General features: G+C 38.4%; 1 protein-coding gene across 1 annotated transcript in view; it reads right to left on the reverse strand.

Annotated features, from left to right (window-relative positions):
• Window positions 1-18,071, reverse strand: part of LOC149213541 (scopoletin glucosyltransferase-like) — a 104,925-nt gene extending 86,854 nt beyond the window's left edge. Inside the window, exon 1 of the mRNA XM_089389063.1 lies at window positions 17,933-18,071. Coding sequence (XP_089245189.1) covers window positions 17,933-18,071 — 139 coding nt within the window. The remainder of the gene's footprint in view (window positions 1-17,932) is intronic.
• Window positions 18,072-19,741: the final 1,670 nt, after the last annotated feature.

Raw genomic sequence — 19,741 nt, forward strand, 5'->3', positions numbered from 1 at the left:
ACATGGCGATTTAGGCCCGGTCGGTGTAGTGTGCGGATTTTTGTCAGATGTCTTTTGCTTGCCCCCAGTCGCCTTCTCCATAGGCCCCTTCTGCTTCTTTTCTCTCTTCTTCTTTTCCTTCTTCTCCATGGGAGGCTGACTTTCGCCGGCTCTACCTTGCGAAGATGAAGGATCAGAGGAAGAATTGTAAGAAGTGGAACGCTGGTGGGTAGCTCTAGACTGGTCTGACTGTTGATTCGACTGCTCAGGATTAGTGGCGATCTGAACTACATTAGTTGAAAAGAGCCATACAGGTAGGCCAATTGTCAATCCTGGAAGTGACAATGTGGCCATATGAGGCGCACCAACATCTCCCCAAGAGGAGAAGGGATTGGGACTTCCACCAAGGTGACTTCCTTGGTTGGTGGGCTCCATACTTTTCAACTGAAAGATCAACGTGGGAATAATAGGTGATTATGTTCCGATTAAAATAAATTTTATTAACGACGCTTTAGACACAACTTTGCTTTTTCATGTTTTAAGAGTTGAGAAAAAGCTAAAGATGACTCTAGTCTCCTTCGATGTTTTAACGAGCCCGAAGTGACAAATGCTCGGATGGACTTTTTCAGTTATAGAGTTTGAAAAAGGCCAAAAGAAACTTCTCTGGAGTTCTAGGCAGAGGGTGTGCCAAACTTTTTGCGAAACCACAGAATACGTTTTACGGTACGGGTGGTCGATCTTCGTGAATGCTTTGTTCACTGCATCGCGATCAGTAGGGTGGCCGACACGGCTTCCTATGGATAAAGGCTTTGTTCCTATAGGGGTCTCCCAATATATACGCGACGGTACGCGGGAGCACAAGTCCGTATTAGTGCCACCGACTCTCAGGAGGAATCACCCACCTTCGTAGAGATCGACAGTCACTATGTTTAACGACGTCGGAACACGTCTCTACCTATACCTCTATGTGTTTGCGTTATGTTACAAAGCGTTGTTATGTAAATTGAATTTATTTTAATGTTGATCTTGCTTAGCAGTTTGCCTTTAAGGATCACCACGAGATGTATGTAACAAATTCCTGAATGCAGTCTAAGATGAGAAGCAAACTTTTCAATCTTTCAACTTTGAAAATCTTAACTACTGAGGGAGAAGAAAGGCAAATCTTTTCACACAGATCATAGAGCACACACTAATGCAATTTTTTCCTAAATCAGCATGCAAACAGTCAAATGAAAAATGCACAATGCATGTATTTTCTTTTCCCTTTCTTAATGTTGATGTATTACAAAAAGAAAGTTGTTATATAACTTTGATTTCGATTTAAAGCGAAAGTAAACAAGCTTGTCCAAAATCAAAAGACACCTTAAGATTTACTTGTTTAATCACTGGAAATACATGAAATCAAACCATAATGACGAAAGTAAAAAGACTAATCAGCTATGGACAACAAACAAGCTAACTCTTTAGACCAGCAAAATGCCTAACACAGGTTCAGATCTAAGAGGCCAAAGCAAGACTAGTTTACTCTTCGTTATGGGAAATTGTAAATGAAGTAAGAAATACAAAATAACAAGTACAATTTCGTTATATAACAGAGGCGGAATGATGGCAAGTAATGTTGGTTTCAGAATAGGTACAAGACTGAGAACTGATTGCAAAAACTATAGTGAAAACAGGCAAGAAAAAGGGAGGAAACCCCAACTGCTCAAGGCAAAATTGGGCCAACGTAGGTGCTGCACAACCAGTCTGGCTCTCAGCGCAGGTAGCCCCTTCGGGTCCTACGTTGCAAAGCAGGTAGCCTGTGTACTACCTGCTTTGGAAAACGAAAGTTGTGTTTTCACAGTTTCCGGGTCACAATTTTCTCAAAAATTCACAGTTTTTGCTCAAATCAGAAGCTATCAGTCAAGCACACACTAAGGGATGACAAAGAAGATGAAAAGCTATCACTAAGAGCTTAAAAGGATCCTTGTAGATCAGCTCTTCAAATCATGAACATGCTCAGAAATGAGCTAGAGTAGCTGCCTTCTACTTCGCTTTTGATATAGTCAAAAGCTTTTCGATTTGGTACTCTTTTGTTCAGGAAATGAATAGCAAAATACTACAAACAATCAAACAGATACGATCCCCAGTGGAGTCGCCAGTTTGTTGTAGGGAAAAGTATCTGATTCGGATGACCCTATCCCACTCTAAGGGTGATAGTACCTCAGCAACAACTGTAAAGAAAACTACTTAAGGTTTACTTCTCTATGAAAGCAAGAGAGAATGAAGAAATGCACTAACCGCTGCCTTGCGCTTAATGTCGAATCCAAACTCTTCTCCTTGCTGCTTGCTCCCAGCTCCTTGCTCTATTGCTGGCCCAGCTACAATGAGATCCTGCAAAATAGCAAAGAAGGAAACTACAAGAAGCATGCAATCATAACTGATTCAAGGATTAGCATAAATCAAATATACAATTATCACAATACATCATTGAAACAAGTGCATATAGAAGAACCTCAATAGCTTTTATTAATGAAGAAGTAAAGTTCTGAGAGAGTTACAACCATTGAAGGCCCCAATCCAGCAACACCTCCCAGCAGAAAGAATTTCTCCTCTTCACCTCCTTCAAGCAATCACCCAATAGTTCTATAGTGAAACCAACAGCATATCATTACTTTGCACAAAATTCCAGCCTCCTGAGCTCATAGGAGAGAGCTCAATATATAGATGAATTGAGAAAGGATGAGTCAGCTTGCAACTGATGTGTAGCTGCCTTGTGTCCTCTCTCTCTTCAGTTGATCTTCAGTTCTTGAGTCCACTTGGAGAACCTTGCTTCCACTTGGAGAAACAGAGCCTCTGACTCATCACAAGGCGAAATCCCTGATCCAAGTGTCATTTTTGGAAGATTCCAGAGCAATGACTCAGTGTGCCACTTGTCCCATCTCGCTCAGCGCAGGTGGCCTTTGTTCTACCTGCTTTGCAACGCAGGTACACCATGGAGGAGTTGAGTTTCAGCGCAGAAGCCTAGTGGAGCACCTGCTTTGATTTCAGGATTGCTTGTTTTTGAGTGTTTTCAGGTGGAGAACTGATCTGAGAGCTGTTGGTTTGATGACCTTGTTCCTCTAGGGGTAGGAACATCATGTTTAGGGACTTTGGATCCCTTGGATTATTGACAATTCATGCCTAATGCTGTAAGGCACAAAATTGTCTATAACACTTCTCTCTTCAAAGATGTAAAACTATATGTCAGAAGGTGTGAGAGCTGCCAGAGAGTTGGGAGACCGACTCTTTCAAATGAAATTCCATTACAGCCACAGGTACTCATCGAACCCTTTGAAAAATGGGCTTTAGATTTCATTGGACCCATCAATCCACCATCTAGACAAAAGAAATATATATTGGTCTGCACTGATTATGTCACTAAATGGGTAGAAGCCAAGGCATTGCCTTCTGCCACTGAAAATTCAGTTGTTAAATTTCTTTTTGAGGATATTTTTACTCGTTTTGGTGTCCCAAGAGAAATTGTGACAGATCAGGGAAGTCAATTCACATCTAACTTGATGGAGAAGCTGATGGAAGAATACAAAATCAAGCACAGAAAATCTACTCCTTACCATCCTCAAGCAAATGGTCAAGTGGAATCTACAAACAAAGTTCTCGAGAGCATCATCACCAAAACTATCCATCTCCACAGAAGAGATTGGGCAGAAAGGCTCCCTGAAGCCTTATGGGCCTACAAAACTACATGAAGGAACACAAGAGGACATTCTCCCTATGAACTTGTTTATGGGAAAGAAGTCCTGCTCCCCATTGAGTTTCAAGTCAAGACTTTCAAGATGGCAGTTCAGTTGGGGATGAATCTATCAGAAGCCAAAAAGCACAGAATGGAGCAGCTGAATGAGCTAGATGAGATCATACAAGATGCAATTTTAAGGACTGATCTAGTTCAACATCAAAGAGCTAAGTGGCATGACAGATACATTAAAGAGAGAAAGTTTCAAGAGGGAGATTGGGCTTTATTGTTTGATTCCAAGTTTAAAGACTTCAAAGGGAAGTTTTAGACTCATTGGCTTGGGCCATATGAGATTGATAAAGTATTTAACAATGGAGTAGTAAGAATCAGGACCATTGATGAATTTCAGACTCCTCTTATTGTGAATGGCCACCGATTGAAAATTTATCATAAGCCACTTTCAAAAGAGGAGTTTGTCAAAATGTTCCAAGAGAATTCTGCAATAAGGCTGGTGGAGAAGAATCCTTCTCTCCCACCAGTCTAATCTTGTTTCTTTCAGTTTTTGAAAAAGAAAAGAGAAAAAAAAAAAAATGTGTATAAGCCTGAAAACCAATCCCAGATTGGCAGTCTTATGTAGAAAATATAGAGTGAAAATCAGGGACACCTGACACTCTATATTTTCCAAAAAAAATCTTCTCTCCTTCTCTTTCCATCTTCACTTCATCCCACTTGTCATTTCACTTCACCTCCATCTCATTTTCATCTCCATTTCACTTCATTCCACTTCATTTTCACTTCATTCCACTCATTCCATTTCATTTCATTAATAAAAACCCCTTTCAGGACTATTTTCATTCAGTCAGTTCTTCTCTAACTATCTTTGTGCAATTAAAGGGGTGTTGTCTCAGTTTCCGCAGCTGGGAAACCGTTTCCGCAGCCAGAAACAGTTTCCGTAGCCAGAAACGATTTCCGCAGCCATCATCGCTCTGTTTTCAAAAATACAATCAACTGTTAGTGCCATAATCATGAAATGCAGGTGTAATTGAGCTAAAGACATGGGGCATCTCTAATATATCAAAGAAGAGCAACTGGTTAGAAGCCTTGAGCAAGAATTGACAAAGTTTCCAAAGGTATGATCAAAAATCTTTATCAAATAACAATTCAAGTCATAATTACGTATAGTTATTAAACCATAACAGGCTCTCCTATGTGCAATGATTTGATATATTAGCCCACTATCACTCTTATTCCGCGATATCACTCCACACACCTCGCATTTATCTCCCTAACGGTCTCATGATTACTCCGAGTTTGAACTCAAGTATGACTTCACTTCTAGTTATTACCCGTACTCTTGAGACGTGAACTATTGTGTTATGGCTCTTCCCCGCTGTAATTTCCGCAGCCGTCTGTTGAGACGTGTAAAATATCATACACAGTCATCTGTCTCGAAAAAAAATCTTGTCGTTCCTCCACTCGCTTATCACTCCACTCATACTCCACTTATATCATACTCCTTGCATGTGTCCACATTTCATTTTATGAACTCGTTTATCACTGCTCACCCACTGTTCCTCCCGTAATTCAGGTATTTCCATTCACTGTTCTCTATTTCCAACTTCAGTCACTACCGTTTGCTCTAAACCCTGACTACCGTCATTACAGTCTATCCTAAACCGTGTAACATAGCTATTTTTCCCCTTAACCCTCACACGCAGAAGAACTCTCAGTAGAATTTAAAACAGAGGATGGGAAAATTACTGAGAGTTGAGCCGGAAGGACCAAAATACTTGGAGGGTTATCCTCATGTTAAGGAATTGCTGAAGAAAGTCAGATGGCTACGATTTATCCAGAAGTTTAAAGGCTATAACAAGGTGGTGACCAAAGCTTTTGCAAGGTCGTTTAATGGACAAACAGTGGAGGTTGGAGATTTAAAATTCACAGTGACCGAGGCCACAGTAGCAGCTTCCACAGGCCTACCTCAAGAGGGTGAAAGGTGGTTTAAAAATAGAAGTGTGGACGATCAAATATGGATTACCATGCTACAAAACCAAGGTATGGATACCACCGTATTCACAAGAGGCATCCATGTTCATGTATTAAAAGAGGAATGGTCTAGTCTACTGTTATTCATTCAAAAATTTATCATGTGTGAAGGTCGTTTTGGCTCTATGTATATGTATCATGTCAGACTGATGATGAATTTCATAGACTGTCACACTCTTAATTTGCCTCATTTTCTGCTATCAAGTTTGAAAAAGATGAGTTTTACAGTTCAAAAACATGTAGGCAATATTGAACCTCATCTTTGCCACCATGGGCTCATCAAAATTCTTATTGAGGATCGTTTGAAGAAAACTAAGGATACATGGGAGCAATTCTTAACAACAAACTACTTCTAAGAGCCGTCTGAGGCCTCTGGAAGCAGTCCACCAAAAGTTCCAAGGAAAAGTAGGAGGAAAGAGAAAAACATTACAATCCAATGTTAGGATATTCCGACACATAGGATATAGTTAAGTTCAACTTGGTCTAGTATAGAGTTAGGTTAGAGTTAGGTAAAGTGTGTTTCTTTACCGTTGTACATTTTGTAACTTACAATCCGACGGTCACGATATGTAGTGATCCGACGGTTCACTCTCACCTCGGTATTACCGACACTTGATCCGTGGCTTGACACCCGATTGGTCCATGAGTTCTATTTAAAGCGCATGGAGGGTCATTGTTCGGGTAATCCGTGCATGAGAGAAGCTTATGTAAATTTTCATTCTTTGATTAATAAATTGTCTGTACCCACGTTGGGACAGGCCGTGGACTGTTTCCCTCCTTGCACTCTGAGGGTTTTAACCACGTCAAAAATACTGGTGTATTGATTTGAGATCTGGTTGTGAGCGGTGTCCTCTTGGTATTCTTTCTGAGGAACTTACCCTGTAAATTCCTACATGGTATCAGAGCTATTTGAGGGCCGCGTCCGTTGGTGATCCAAATCTGAAGGCGGTAGAACTGCATGCGGCTGTCGTTTCCTAGATCTGCTGTTTCTGACTGCTTTCGGGCCGCGAGGACTGCTCTGTTGCGTTCGGAGCATCTGTTTCAGTGAGGAACCCCTTTCGTTTCACGCGAAAAGGTTTCCGGTAGCCCTAGCTGCGTCATTTTTCAGATCGGGAGGTATACAGTGTTTTTTTTGCAGTTTACTGTCATTTTCTCTCTGCTTATTTCGGTTTCGGTTTATTTAGCCTTTTTTTTCCGGATCTATACCTTTCATTTCTGCGTATGCTCTTTGCCCTGCGACTCTGTGCGATCTGGGCAAATCAGAAACAGAAAGAAAGGATTTTTCTCATGCGTATGCTCTTTTCCTTGCACCTTAGTGTGATCTCGGAAAATCAGAAACATTGAGAAAAATATTTAGTTTTTCGGCTAAAAGCTAACTTTGAGATTTTTTTTTTTTTTTAAATTTCTAGTTTTTTGGCTAAAGCTAACTTCGAGCCGTAAGGTTCGTTTTTCTTTGGATATTCGTGTTGGGTTTTGTGTTTTGTGTTTTGTAGGGGAAAAGAGTCTTCCCAAGGCAAGCACGCAAATCGAGGCCCCCCCCCCCCCCCTCTCTCTCTCTCTCTCTCTCTCTCTCTCTCTCAAATATTTTGTATAGATCAATTGGTTCAAAGACCTTTTAAGAGAGTAGAGGTCTTGGGTTCAAGTCTCCATTTTGTGGGGGCGGATTTTTTCATTCCCGCACATTCGCGCACTTTGCCGGCAACGTCAACAATTTTTTTTTCAAAAAGCCATAACTTCTTCATCCGGAAGCCTTTTTCAGAGCCGTTTTTTTTAAAACCGCCTATTTTTTCGAGATCTATCCATTGGACCACTTACTTTCAGCATCTTCAGCTTCAGTTGTTTTTCAAAAAATGGAAAGTCCATGCCAAGTCATTCTTGACAGCACTAACTACTTCCAATGGGTAGCCTACATGGGAGATTTACTTAGAAGTAAAGGTCTCTTCAGAATAGCCACAGACCAAGAGAAGAAACCCAAAGATGAAGACAAGGCCGAAAAATGGGAAAATCGACAAGATCAAGCACGTGGTTTGATAGGAATGTCTGTTTCTCCTGATCTTAGATTCCACATTGCAGAAATTGAAACTCCTCATGAAGCATTAGAAAAACTTGCTAAAGTTTTTGGGATTAAAAATGAAATTAGAGCCCATCAACTTGAGAATGAGTTGCTTACTTTGGATCCTAATAATTTTTCTTGCATTGAAGATTTCTTGTCCAAATTCAAGACCCTTAGATATCTCTTGGAAGGTGTTAAAGTTAAGAAAGAAGATGGTAACCTTATTTATTCCATCCTTACTAAGTTGGGACCAGCCTACTCTGTATTTGTTTCCACTTTCCATTCTACCAGGGAAGCTTTCATTTGTCAAGGCAAAGACTACAAGCCCCTTCCTTTGACTCCTTTTGTGATTCCTTAATAAGAGAACAAGAAAAACTCTTACACCTTGGTCTTCTTAATCTTGGAAACTCTTCCTCGAAAGCGTTAGCCGCCCAGCAGCAACCAAATTCAAAGAATCCTAAGAAGTCTTATCCTCAAAGGAATGGTCCTAAACCAACTCAGCCTCAAGATGAAAGATCATTTCAGCAATATGACAAGACCAATAAAAACAAATGGAAGAAGACTGACAGACATTGTAACTTTTGTAATCGAGATGGCCACTTAGAATCTAAATGCTTTAAGAAGATGGAAGCCTTGGAAGCCGCAATGAAGAAACATAACATCCATCTGGAGCCTACTTCAACTTCAACTTCCGGAACGGCACTTTCTGCATGTCATTGTCAATCATCTCAGTCTGGTTATGCATTAAATGTATCTTCTTCTTCTTCTCATTCTCATGAGTGGCTCATTGATTCTGGAGCCTCTTGTCACATGGCCAAAAACCAAGCCATGTTTTCTTCTTTAAATGATTGTAACACCAAAAATATATATGTTGGTGATGATAGATCTCTTAATGTTGTAGGGACTGGAACTGTTCATCTAGACAATGGTCAGTTCAATGATGTATTATGTGTTCCAAACTTATCCTGCAACCTTCTATCTGTCTATCAGATAACTCATTCAGGTGAAGGTAAAATTGTTGAATTTTCACCTCATGATGTTGTAATCAAGGATCTAAAAGATCCTAAACAGATTCTAGCTACTGGTCTTGCTGATGATTCCAAAAGGTTGTATAAGTTTCACAACTTTGGGTCATCCCATCTTCCCTCAGTATTTGTTGCTCATAATGATGAAGTGAGCAAACTTTGGCATGAGCGGTTTGGTCACTTAAACTATCGCTCCCTTCAGCATCTATGTAAAGAAAATATGGTGACAGGTCTTCCTATGGTATCTTGCAAAGATGGTGTTTGTTCCGGATGTGTACTCGGAAAACATCATCGGGACAGTTTTGACAAACGTGCCTCTTGGCACGCCTCAGCCCCTTTACAGCTTGTGCACAGTGATTTATGTGGTCCTCTTCCTGTTGCTTCATTCTCTGGCTGCAAGTACTTCTTAACTTTCATTGATGATTTCTCTAGACGCACTTGGGTATACTTCTTAAAACTCAAGAGCGAAGTATTTAGCACTTTTTTGGCCTTCAAAGCATTTGTTGAAAAACAATCTGGACATCAAATTCTTAAGCTAAGAACTGATAATGGTGGAGAATATGTTAAAAACGCATTCATCAACTTTTGCACCGAAAATGGAATTCAAATGCAACATACTGTTCCATACACTCCACAACAAAATGGTGTAGCTGAAAGGAAAAATCGCACCTTAAAGGAAATGGCTAATTGTATGCTGCAATCTAAAGGACTCAGTCTTAGTTTTTGGGCCGAAGCAATTAATTGTGCAAATTATATAATCAATCGCACTCCTACTAAGGTTCTAGAGAATATCACTCCAGAAGAAGCTTGGAGTTCCATTAAACCAGATGTAAGTCACTTTCGTGTGTTTGGAAGTGAAGCATGGGCCCATATTCCAGATGAAAAGCATAAAGCTTTAGAACCTAAGAGTGAGAAATGTACTTTTGTTGGATATTCTGAAGATGTAAAAGGTTATAGACTTATTCCATTTAAGTCCAAAAATGTTATCATTAGAAGAGATGTAAAATTTGATGAAAATAAATCGGCCTGCGAGCCTAGTCCGGCGGATGTGCCACCTCTTCCTATCTCTTCTATCTTTGAAAACATTTCTTCTTCTGATGATGAAAGCGAGGATGATAATCCTCCCCCACCTTCTCAGGATCCTCAACTTCCAAGATGGGTCCGTGCTACTCGGGATGCAGCAGGTGATCTTGCCGGTGATCCTACAGATCAGCGACGTACACGTTCTCAGTTTGAAAGAGCCTCTTCTTTACTGGCTCAAGCTCCAGTAAATCATGATCCTGACACTTTTGCAGAAGCTTCAGGCCATCCACATTGGGAAGCAGCTATGAATGAAGAATATCATTCATTGATGACAAATGATACATGGGATCTTGTTCCTCTACCAAAGGGACGCAAACTTGTTAGATGCAAATGGGTTTACAGAACCAAGTATGGACCAGATGGGAAAGTTGATAAACATAAAGCTCGTCTAGTTGCTAAGGGCTTTTCACAGGTTGAAGGCATTGACTACACTGAAACCTTCTCTCCAGTTGCCAAAATGAACTCTATCCGCCTTGTTCTTTCCCTTGCTGCCTCTTTAAAATGGGAAGTCCATCAAATGGATGTTAAATCTGCCTTCTTGCATGGGGACTTGCAGGAAGAAATCTATATGGAACAACCCATTGGCTTCATACAAACAGACTCCAGCCTCGTTTGTCGACTTAAGAAATCCCTTTATGGCCTCAAGCAAGCTCCTCGAGCTTGGTATGCCAAAATGGATAGCTTTCTTTTAGAATCTGGCTTTTCTAGGTGTCATTCTGACAATACTGTCTACACCAAGAAAGTGGGCAACTCTCTCATCATCCTTGTTCTTTATGTTGATGATCTTATTCTTACTGGTAGTGATCCCAACCTTATAAACCATGTGAAGTCCAGCCTTAAAAAGAAATTTGAAATGACAGACTTAGGACACTTACACTATTTTCTCGGTCTTCAAGTCTTGCAATCCCAAGAGGGTATTTTCCTTTCCCAGTCCAAGTATGCTTGTGATATTCTTCGTCATTTTCACATGGAAGACTGTAAGCCAGCCCCTTCTCCCTTTCAGTCTGGAGTCAAACTTTCAGTCTCTTGTACTTCTCCTGAAGTTGATGCTACCTTATACCGTCAACTTGTCGGAAAACTCTTGTATTTAACCCATACTCGTCCTGATCTTTCCTTTGCTGTTGGCCTTGTTGCTCGTTTTATGCAAAACCCCCGTGAAAGTCATTGGAAAGCAGCTAAAAGAATACTTCGTTATGTTCGAGGTACAATACAGTTTGGGATTCATTACAGTGCCAAAGCAGCTCCTCTGTTAGTTGGTTTCACTGATTCTGATTGGGCTGGTGACCTTGATGATCGGAAGTCTACTGCCGGTTATGTCTTCACTCTTGGTTCAGGACCTATTACATGGGCTTGTAAGAAACAGGCTGCCATTTCTCTTTCGTCAGCAGAAGCAGAGTATCGTGGTGCCGTGGAAGCTAGTAAGGAAGCCTTGTGGCTTCGTCAGATCCTATCAGAGTTTGGCTTTGAGCAGCAGCATCCAACCACACTTTGGTGTGATAATCAAAGTGCCATTCAGCTATGCAAAGATCCAGTCCAGCATCAGCGCAGCAAACACATTGAACTACACATGCACTTCATCAGAAAGCTCATTCATGACCATGTTCTTGAAGTGCAATATTGTCCAATGGATGATCAGGTTGCAGACATCTTCACAAAGGCTCTCACAGAGGCGAAGTTCACTAAACTTCGATATATGCTTGGAGTTCAGGAAGTTGTCACTAAGGGGGGATAGGCTCTAGTGCCTCCTTCCTTCTCCTATTGTGTCATATTTGTAAATCCTTCAATCCTATCCCAAGTTGTTCTTAAGGGGGGATGTTAGGATATTCCGACACATAGGATATAGTTAAGTTCAACTTGGTCTAGTATAGAGTTAGGTTAGAGTTAGGTAAAGTGTGTTTCTTTACCGTTGTACATTTTGTAACTTACAATCCGACGGTCACGATATGTAGTGATCCGACGGTTCACTCTCACCTCGGTATTACCGACACTTGATCCGTGGCTTGACACCCGATTGGTCCATGAGTTCTATTTAAAGCGCATGGAGGGTCATTGTTCGGGTAATCCGTGCATGAGAGAAGCTTATGTAAATTTTCATTCTTTGATTAATAAATTGTCTGTACCCACGTTGGGACAGGCCGTGGACTGTTTCCCTCCTTGCACTCTGAGGGTTTTAACCACGTCAAAAATACTGGTGTATTGATTTGAGATCTGGTTGTGAGCGGTGTCCTCTTGGTATTCTTTCTGAGGAACTTACCCTGTAAATTCCTACATCCAAGACTCCCCTACAATAGAAATTCAAGAAACAATCCAAAGAGGAAAAGAAGATAGAGCTAGAAGTAAGAAACAGAAGAATGAAAAAGGCAAAAGGACCATCCAAGAAGTCTATCCATCCCCTGAGCAATCCATAGAAGAGGATTATCAACCTCTATCAGAAAGATTAATAGATCTTCAAGCCGCTGCCATAGCCAAGAAAAAGCAAAAAGGAAAACAGAGTGCACAAGAGAAGAGTACTAGTTCATACTTAAGAAGGAGCACTAGGCTAAAAGTGAAGGGGAATAAAACCAAAGAAAAACAGTCTCACTTTATTGATTTAGATGAAGAGACACTTGAGAAATCTCCAACTCAGCCAAGCATTGAGTCAAGTCCTCCACGTGAGGAAAGCCCTTTTCGGCCGGAAGGAGAGAGCAGTCCTTCTCCACCAGATTTTGAGTTTAGGCCGAGAAAGACACCTGAGGTAGATTCTAATCGGCAAGAGGCATACAATTACCTAGAAACCTTAGAACAATCAGTTGCAGGACCAAGTACCTCTCTGCCACCTGATGCACAAGTTCAGTATTTGAAACATGAAATATTTGAGTTAGAAGTCCTAAATAGGAATATCATACAAGAAAATGAAGCACTCAAAGAGCAGAGTAAAGTAGACAAGATTGTCCATGATAATACTATGCTCCATTTAGGACTGTGGCAAAAGAAAAACAGAAAACTGAAGAAGAAGTGCAAAAAGTTAAGCAGAGCATTGATTAACCTCAAGTTCAAATGCCTAGTCAGGAATCCAAGGATGATGTTAGCATCAAGGAAGAAGAAAAGAGGGCTAGATGTCCTTGCAGAAGCATCAGAACATATGGATTAGAGGTAAATAACTCAATTTTGGTTGCATGAGGACATGCAACACCTTCACAGTGGGGGTATGTTGAGCCTCAAACCTGCACCTTCCTATACACCCTCTCAGCCATCCTTTCCCACTTATTGCATCCACCCAGCTGTTAAATCATTGCATTGTAGTTTAAAAAAGAGCTCTTTACATGGTTTCCTGACTATGCTTATGACTGTAGTTTGGTTGAGTTTTTGTTCATGCAGCTGCGGAAACTTGTCAGTTTCCGCAGCCAGCACAGGTTTCCGCAGGCAGCACAGGATTCTGCAGCTATTTTGTTAAAATTTGTGCTACAGGTGTCCTATGAAGAAACGAGCCACATGGGCAAGCTCCAGGTGACGGATACATGGAACGCGTCCCTTCAAATCAGCCAAATCATCCATGGAAGGTCACGGTCAACGAAGGTCAAAGGCAGAGCCAAACAAGGAGTCCAGTGGTGGCACGTCTCTGTTTTGAGCACGTGAACATTACGTGGCATAGTCCTCAGCTCACGAAGACACCGGCACACCTAGAGATCACTTCTGTAACTGGAATCTAATAGCAACCACTCCAGAGATTTAATAAACATGATGACAGTTACGCTAGATCTCGGCTGAAGGGATCTACGTGTCTTTGGCAACACAGTCAATAGCGTAGGAGTTAGTTATCTAGTTTCAACATTTTGTCATTATAAATAACGCATCGATGAACACTGTAAAGGAGTTTTTTTTTTGATATGTAAATTCTGAACTGTTGTGTTATCACCCCACTGTTTATATATGTTGTTGTTTTAATATATGAGAAGACTTTTCTGAGTTTATTCGTGTGACTACTTGTTAACCGGCTGAAGTGGCAGAGGGCCCCTGCGCGCTGAAGCCTTGTAAAGTTTTCATTTGGTTTTATTATGTTCTTGTATCGTTAGCTTGTACATAACACACTGTTTGATGTTTCTTAACTCACTGCTGTTTAGATTTTCACCTATGTTTTCTTATAACTGTCAACTGATCAGTGCTTTTCTGCAGGTTTTCTTAGGCAGCCCGGGCAAATTTTCATCTTTTTGATAACTATTGACATATGAGATCATCTTGTCCTTCCTGCTAACTTTCATTTTTTGAAGTTTAATTTCAGCACTGTCTTTTTCAAGTTGTGATTTGCTTACTTATTTTTTTATTATTTAGATATCATACTGCTCATCAATTTATGGTTTCTTTCTATAGTGAAGTGACTCTATTAGCAAGAAATTAGAATATTACTAATTGTAGTGTGATTTAGTTATCATATTTCTTAGACTTATTCATGATTTCTTCCCACAAGGTAGATTGAGCTGAAGGGTAAAGGATCAGAAGAGTTGAAGTAGTGTGATTAGTTTCCTTTCTGCAATTTAATTTCTTACAATTTAGCTATCATATTGCTTAAACTTATTCATGGTTGCTTCCCACAAGGTAGATTGAGCTGAAGGGTAAAGGACCAGAAGAGTTAAAGTAGTGTGACTAGTTTCTTTTATGCAATTTAATTTCTTGCCATTTAGATAGCATATTGCTTGACTTATTCATGATTACTTCCCACAAGGTAGATTGAGCTGAAGGGTAAAGGATATGAAGAGTTTAAGTAGTGTGAATTAGTTGCTTTGCTTTTGGTTTGAGTTGCTTTAAGTTCAGTTTTTACTTTCTTTTAATTCAGCAGCAAGGATACTGGGCCATTGTCATTAGTTCACATTTTGATGCATTTACTTTCTCTTAAGAATTGATTTCAGTTTAGTTGTTTTAAAGCTTTCTTCTTGAGCACTTTCAAGTTTGAGAAAATCACCATAGAAACCACCATCACCATCCATACTTCATACTTCACTTTCACTCTCACCATCACACATTAGGGAAAGATAAACCCAAAAATAAACTAAAAACTCAAAAACGACAAAAGATTAAGGAAATGGTTATCTAGTACATATAGTACACTTCACTTCGTCAGTTTACGAATCCCGGATTGACATTTTAAATAGCAATTTAGATCACACTAAATTGACCAAACAGTACCATTTCAAATTTTAGCAAGGGTTGGGCCAGTGGCATACGAGCTCACCCTCCCAAGCCATATTCAAGTCCACAATGTATCCCATGTGTCGGTTTTAAAAAGATATGTTTATGATCCTAAGCACATAATTAGTTGGCAAGACATATAGGTAAGTAAGTATGTTAGGTAGGCCAGATAAATTTGATGTTAAAGCTAAAACTAATTTAAATATTGTGTGTTTCAGGTCGAGCCAGAAGGAGATTTCTTGGTCGAGTCGCCGACTATACTCGATTGGAGAGAAGTAACGTTGTGGAAACGAGCCATTTTCCTAGTTAAAGTGTAATGGTAGCACTTTGGACCAGAGGAGGCCACCTGGGAGGATGAACAACTCATTAAAGAAGCTTATCCAGGGTTGTTTGTGGCTGGAAAACATTTGGACGATGTTTGATTTCAGGGGGGAAGATGTAATGCTCCTGGAAAATTGTAAATAATTTTATTTTACTACAATAAGGACAAACTGGTTACTATTGTTCTTACTTTTTTTAATGAATAGTATTGTTAATTTCGTTAAATAACAAATGACTGGATATTAACAGATGTTGTAACTTCTTTTGGAAAGAATTTGGAAAGGCAGTTGCCAAAAAATAAACCCTAACTACCTCCCCTAATTGGAAAGGGGCTCCCAAGAAAAGGGAGTGAGGGGAGGAAAAACCTTGCTACAAGGTGAGATGGTAAAGGGAAGAAAAATGCTAAGTTTGGTAATGACCAGATAGCATGAGCACAGTGTGCGAACAAACTTGCAGAAGATAGAGGTCTTGTCAGCAAGCTTGGGGGGGATTTGGTCCTGCAAGACAAATCTCATGGTCGGGTGGATGAAAGGCAACAGAAAACGAAGGTGAATTTTATCAGTGGAGTCCTTTATAATCTTGGAAAGTCCAGGTAAGTGGAAACCCACTTGGAGAAAATCTGTTGAACAATTCATTTATGTGTTTAAAATTTGTATATGAAAGGTAGAACTGTAATGCTTTAATTCAGATGATAGCAGGAATTGTTATGTTAAGAATTAGACTTATTATCTCGGAAAAAGAAAAAAGATAACATAGGGTTATTCTGGAAAAACTGGTCTTGATTCAGTACTCGGAAACATTAAGTTGTTATCTATTCTATATTGGTTAAAAACTTACATTCAGAAAGAGTTACTCGCTACTGAAGTAATAACAGAATGATGCCGACTATTATAATGCTAAACAAAATTGAGTACGATGGGATACTACCTAGATTTGTTCTGGGTTATGAATAAATTGGGAGCTGGAACCCCAAATTAGGGCCAAGATGGCACATTTAATTTCTTTGGAAGAATTCATTACCAGGCTAGGAAAAACTATTGCATTACTGTAGTATAATTAGAATGAAAGTACAAGGCCAAGCCTGGAAAAACCATTGAATTATTGTATCAGAATTAAAATAAAAATTACATGGCTAAGCCGAAAAATTGTTGTAACATGGTAATAGCATAAACTACGTATCACCAAATCAGTTAAATGGACTAGTATAGGAAAAGATGTGCACTGACAGACAAGACTTGAGTCTCGTAGAGTTCCTTCTATAACCATAAGGCGAGATGGAACCCTTACAGAATCATAACGACTGAAAATGAGCAAGCACTATACCGTTCAAGCGGGAGAGAAAACCCGCAGTAGTAAAACCCAATTTATACCAAATTTGGAAATGCGTTGTAGAAAGACAATGAACGATTAAATATATGGACCCAATTGTCATGCACACCAAGAATTATCTGCTCATAACTACATAGAACTACCAGATCTAAGGGATATCCATATATTTATACAAGAAAAGCTAAAAGCATTGTCAATATTTTTGTAAATAAGAATAAATCATATTCACATAACCAGTCGATAGTAATGAATGCATATACTCCAGAATTGGAATGCAAATGAACTAAATCATATTCCAGAATAATCGAAGAGAACCTAATACAAAATCCAAGATAGACAGAGACTTATTAATGCACAGAAGCCTTTTATGGCCTCGGCCTAAACTCAAGCTTAACAAGAACAGTATAGCACATCCAGACAACATTACAAGGCCTCAGCCAAAACTTAAGCTTAATAAGAAATTAAATAGCTTAGCTAGAGAGATTTACAGGGTCTCGGCCACAAAATATTCTTAAGCAATACTACAACATCAGACCCAGTTCAAAATGCTAACAGACTCCCACAAAACTAACTAAAGGAGAAACAAGAACATGAGAGACTACGTTGGTGCGACCGAGACACAAGCCCATGAGAAGCCCACGGCTCACAGAAGCAAAGAATAGGAAACCAAAAGGGCGCTCCATTCTGGGACAATTAAAGACAAATGCTATGACAGAGATTTAATAAGTAACGAGACAATAAAACCATTTAACTGTAGAACTGGTAACAAATACTCTAGAAATTCCGTTAATCTAGGGACTCCAAACTGTTGAATTATCCCATGCCATCAAAACTATCAAGAGAGCCACTAAGAGCTTACCTGGAGGCCCTCATTTGAGGGAGATAGCTATGAGAATTTTGACCTCCCCTCATCGAAAGTTGGCATCCCTTGTCCCTGCAACCACCATCCCTACAGTAAGAATGTGAGGAAAACTATTACTGTAAAACTTATGATGAAAAGAAAATAAAACAAATAAACATTGAGGAAATACATCTAGGGAAACACTTACATGAATAAAAAAACATGTGGTTTACACAATCAACATAGGGTATTCCGGCAGCCCAGCTTCTGTGGTCGAATCCACAAAATGAAGACCTAGCATTGCAAACTGATCCAGCCAACGAAAGGAGCAGCAGTGCAGGAGAAGGCACCAAGGAACAAAGGAACGGAATGAACCCTACCTCCGACGTACGCGAATGTGAAACCCTCTGGAAAGAGCTCAGCCCTCGGATCAAACACGCAAAATCTCTGCTGTCGATAAGAGGAGAAACCTAAGGCGCATAGATGTAGATGGATAGCCTGCTTGTGCCATGCCACCATGATAAAGCAGGAGTAAATGACATGCCAGGTGTGAAGACTCAGTGTAATCTGCAGCTAGTGAAAAGTTAAATGTGAATGTAAGGGAAGTACTGCGGACTTAATTGTAGCTGACAACGACTATAGCGCTGTCATTGACATCACTGTTTACATCGGAAAAGTTTACCGATGTTTACCCAAGTTTATTTTATAAATCCTTGTATCGTTTCTTGTAATAAATCCCAAGGTAAAAACCCATGTCTAGGGTTATAGTACTAAATATTTTTTTACTCATTTACTTATGTTAATTAAGGTGTGTGAATAGGAGTTATGACAAAAGTAGTTTAATTATTAAATATTTTTAGGTTTTTATTGAAATTGAGTGATAATTTTTTTATAAGATTGAAATTTGAATTATTTTTATTTAAAGTAGGTTTTTAAATGTATAAATAAATTTTAACAATTTATGCAAATTATATAGCTCAAACTTATAATTTTAATAAATTTTTGTTGAATTTCAAATAAAAGTAAGAAATATATATAATTGATAAAAAATCAAAATATTCAATAATTAACATACACTTAAAAAAACCTTTAAAATAATAAATAAATCTCTAATTTGTAAATAAATTTATTTTTGTTTCTATAATAATTTGATTTGAATCTTTTTAAATAAGTCAAAATTTTATAAATACAATATTTTAATTTCTACTTATTTTATAAAACAAAAACTTCCAACCATTTTTTTAAAAATTTTAAAAAATAAAATATAGCAAAATTTTATAATCAAATATTTCATAACATATACCACAACAACTTTCTCAAAATAAAATAAAATAAAATAAATAAACAAACAAAAAAACCTTTATTTTTATAAAAAAAACATACCAATTTAAAATTTTTATAAACAAATTTCCTATAAATTATATAAAACTAATTCTTTCCATCATTAAATAAAATTAAAATTCTCAATAAAATTTATATAAATTTTATAAAATTATTTACTACATGAAAATCACAAATTTTTTCACCCCATTTTGGATCAATTATATAAACAAAAACAAAAACTTCCCATATCGAAAACATTATAGTCAAAATTCCTATTTATTTTAAAACACTCCCTTCAACAATTTGTCGCAACAATATTGTTTAAGAATAACAATTGATATGTCATTTTAAATGTAACGATAACTATTACAGTTATGTTCTTCTAATCTTCATCTCCGAGAATCATTATCATGTCCTTATTGTTTAGTTATCCATCTATATTCATACTAATTAGATTACGATATACTCGTTTAGTCTCAACGGGATATCTTCATATTCAAATATGTTAAGCTTAGTTTAAGATAAAATATTCTCATTATCATGTCCATATTGTTTATTTATCCATCTAGTTTAGTTTCAAACAGGATATATTTATATTAACTATGTTCATATGGTTTATTTATCTATTTAGTTTAGTCTCATACAAGATATATTTATATTCATTAATATAATCATATTAAAATATTAATTTGGTTGATATTACAACACGAAAAATATTTTACTAATGCACATATTTATTTGATTAATCATGTATAAAAAAAATTATGGGTTAATTTTAATTTGAGAAAAAAAGAATTACACATTTTATTGTAAATTGGACCATTTTACTAAATATAATTTGCTTATATATTAATTTCCGCATCTAA

The sequence above is a fragment of the Pinus tabuliformis genome, chromosome 1_1 (assembly GCF_031772625.1).
Source record: "Pinus tabuliformis cultivar Carrire ecotype Pingquan chromosome 1_1, CPIR1, whole genome shotgun sequence".
Classification (NCBI taxonomy): Eukaryota; Viridiplantae; Streptophyta; class Pinopsida; order Pinales; family Pinaceae; genus Pinus; species Pinus tabuliformis.